Genomic DNA, 3,357 nt, shown 5'->3' with positions numbered 1-3,357 from the left:
GGGAAAAGAGACAAACAGCTCAGAAAACAAACCATCCCTGAGTGTATGTTACATGAGGCCACACACTGGAGTTTGCGGAGGGGAGACAGAGGTCTCTGATTTCTCCTTGAAAGCGAAATGCTGACACCTGATTAGCTCTAACCTCCCCGGCACTGCAGCAAGCAATCTTGCTGTGAATACAAATTGCTAAAACTGGCGTAAAATACAGCCTTCAGCTTGACTCCAGGGGAAAGATCACCAGGGGGCACGGCACGCAGGCTGAACACCGTCTCTCAGGAGCAGGGCTGGTTCGCACCCACCTCCTGCCTTCATCACCTTCTGTCAGCGCAGCGACCGGCCACGAGTACAGCCTGCAAAGGACAAACCTGCGCCCGCTTTGCGCTTCTCTCCTGGGCCTCTGAGCTGTCTCAGACAGCCGTATGGGAACGGAGGACGGTGGAGGGGGTTCCTCTACATGCACATCGGGTGCTGCCGCGATCCTGCACTCACCCTCCAGAATCCTACAGGGTAAATGATCCGCCCAAGCGTCGCGTCATCCATCTGCAAAATACTGTCGACTGTGAGGCCATGCTGCCTCAGGCGCAGCATGGCAGCTGACGTCACCTGGTCCTTGGTCTGGCTGGAGAGCATCAGTGACAGCAGAACTTGGTAGCGCATAACCTGGGGAAAAGGAGACAGTGAGACACCCCAAGACCTCTGAGAGGATCCGGCCGCCTCTGGAGCTCGGTTCTCCCACCCAGCACCATCTTCAGTCCAGTGCATAATATGGACCTCTCCTGGTTCAGCCGTATCTGTCTACAAGAAACTGGAAGGCTGCAACAGAAATAATCCATAACCTTTTACTTCCACCACACAATAAGGGGAGAAAAGAAACACCTTCAATCCAAGCAGTCAGCATGCATAAAAGGGCAGAGAGCAGCTACTGTCTGCTGGCATCTCACATCCAAAGACGCCAGTGCTTAGCCACAAAGGGTCAGACAAAGCTTTTCCTGATGATGGGATTCTCAGGAGACCCCACAGGACGTAGGAGTACAAACGCCCAATGATTTTTCATGCAACTTCTGCACTAAAGCAGCTTTGGAAAAGCCCGTCCCTTTCCCACTACGCTTCAGTAGGAACTGGGAATCTGGCTCCAGAGAGTTCCTTAAGAAACCAAATCTAAAGAACTGGGATGACAGAGACTGGGAGATGAAGCACAAAACCCACAAGTTCCTCTGTGGCTGTCATGCAGGGTTTAGCCCAGACCATCCTATTTTTCAACTGATTTTTCCCTGGATGTGATTCTCTCCCCACCAGAATGAGGAGGATGATGCAACTAACCTGGACTGACCCAGGATAACACGGGGTACAATCCTGCCTCCAGCTCTCTTACAAAGTTTACAAAACCGCAGGTGCACCAGGAAAAATCTCTGAGTGCATGGAAGTAGGGTAATCTCCGAGTGCATGGAAGTTGTGTGAGGAGCGCTGGTGTGTGCTGAGGGTTACAACATCCACTTTTTCTTGGAAGCAACAACCCTGCTTCCCTAGGGAAGAAAAGTTATTTCCATATCGTGCACCATAGTCCCCCTGGCCCCACAGCCGCACTTGGTGCCAGCCCACCTGGCTGCGGAGCGTGTGACGCTGTCTGAATCCAGAGCGAACCGTTTTCCCCAGGGATCCAAGCCCAAGGCACGATGCCAGCAATAAGGACAGCGTTACATGCGCCGAAGCTGTGCAGCTGTGTCTTTGAGACCCCTCCCTCAGAGCCCAGCGGGTCGCCGTGGAGCACACGACTCCTGCTGCTCCGCCGAGCCTGCCTGCGGGTTATCTCCACGTTCCCACACCAGCGCCGCGCACGGAGAGCGCAGCCCTGCAGCCCCGGATCCCAGCGCCGCGCCACGGCCTCGCTCCGCTTTGTTTTTTGTACTGATGCAAATGGTCCCCTCAGAGGGAGGCGTCATTTGGGGCCTTTGATTGTGTTCCCAGGCTTGGGGAGCACAGTGCCATCCCAGCATGGCCCTTCCTTTCAACCAGTATCCCCTTAAAAGTGGACCGCAAGAGAGGAGGAAGCCAACCTACGCTTCTGTGCTGCTCTGAAGAACATAAAAGCAGCCTGGAAAGTTTTTTCTTGGCTCCCCTCACCTTTTCTCCATGCTGTTTTTCCTCTGTATTACAGAGCCATCTTGCTGGATACTTTCCTTGGACTCCAACAGAGATTTTTAAGAAAAAAGGGACGTGCCTTCGTGCCCTGCCAGCCTGCCCCAGAAGACAGCACTGCCACAATACACTCTCAGGGTTTTCACTCCCAAGTCCAAAATCATCCTGTTTTTGCCTCAGCTCCTACTCTTGGTTCAGCCTGCTAACTCTTCTGGCAGCAGTTTAAGCAGAGGACAAGGGCCTTTCACAGCTGCGTTTGCTAGTTGGTCTCTAATGCCCAGCATGGGCTGAATACGAGCAGAGAACATCTCAGAAAATACCCACTGCCATTTCACAAGGACTGTCTGAAGCCAACAAGCCCGGTAGCGGAGAGGCAGCGGCCGACTCTCCTCCTCTAGCAGGATGAACGGTTTCTCTCATATGCACGCTTGTGCGGTAACCTCTTGTGGGAGCAATCCCAGCCTAGAGTCCTGATACACCTTGCGTTTATTTTTCTGTTCTGGAGATATCCAAAATGGGACATATCCAGGGGCAACGTGAGGATGAGGAAGGCCGGAGGGCTGCGGAAGCAGGGCTGTATTTTCACGTGCCCGCCTGACGGAGCAGGGCAGCAGGGTGTTGTTACCTGTGGAGGTGCGCTGCTGTCGTAACACTTCTCCACCCCCATCTCATCGACAGGAGCATCTCTGTTCCTCCGCATTTCCTGGATGCGCTCCAACTGCTGCCGCCAGTCCCTTGGCTCCCAGCGCGGTCTCTGGGGCTCCGACGTCCCCTGCTCGGCACCGTCCCCCTGTGCAGATTCGTAGGCAATGGCGATGCTCTTCCTCCTCCTGCTGCGCCTCGGGATGCCGGCTGTGCTGTGGACCCGGCTCACTGCAAGAGACGGGAGATTTTCAGGCCAGAGACCAGGGGAAAGAGGAGCCTCCATCTCCCACCGGAGCCCAGCACCAGCCCTGCGTGCCAAAACCACCCGGGGGACCATGACGAGGGACGAAGTCGTCTCCCCCATAGTCCCAACCCAGCAGCAACACTGCCCGTCTGCCCAGCCCCAACCAGAGCCAGCCGCGGGGCGAGGAAGGGCTGGGAAGGACCTGGGAAACGGGTGACAACAGTTGGGGACACATGTCACACTATGGGAACGCGTGTCCCAAACACACAGGAGGCGGCTGAAGGACAAGACGCGTCCCCAGGCCCCCCCCCAGTGCCACAGGCAGGACAGCC

General features: G+C 55.5%; 1 protein-coding gene across 1 annotated transcript in view; it reads right to left on the bottom strand.

Moving 5' to 3' along the window:
* The window catches only part of NTHL1 (nth endonuclease III-like 1 (E. coli)), a 6,434-nt gene extending 3,289 nt beyond the window's left edge, over positions 1 to 3,145 (bottom strand). The window contains exons 1-3 of the mRNA XM_009329399.1: positions 3,085 to 3,145; positions 2,762 to 3,009; positions 490 to 660 (exon numbers count right to left, since the gene is read on the bottom strand). Of these exons, the coding sequence (XP_009327674.1) occupies positions 490 to 660; positions 2,762 to 3,009; positions 3,085 to 3,145 (480 nt within the window). The remainder of the gene's footprint in view (positions 1 to 489; positions 661 to 2,761; positions 3,010 to 3,084) is intronic.
* Positions 3,146 to 3,357: the final 212 nt, after the last annotated feature.

The sequence above is a fragment of the Pygoscelis adeliae genome, unplaced genomic scaffold (assembly GCF_000699105.1).
Source record: "Pygoscelis adeliae isolate BGI_AS28 unplaced genomic scaffold, ASM69910v1 Scaffold467, whole genome shotgun sequence".
Taxonomy (NCBI): Eukaryota; Metazoa; Chordata; class Aves; order Sphenisciformes; family Spheniscidae; genus Pygoscelis; species Pygoscelis adeliae.
Note: the sequence above shows the minus strand (reverse complement) of the source record. Positions and strands in the feature narration are given on the sequence as shown.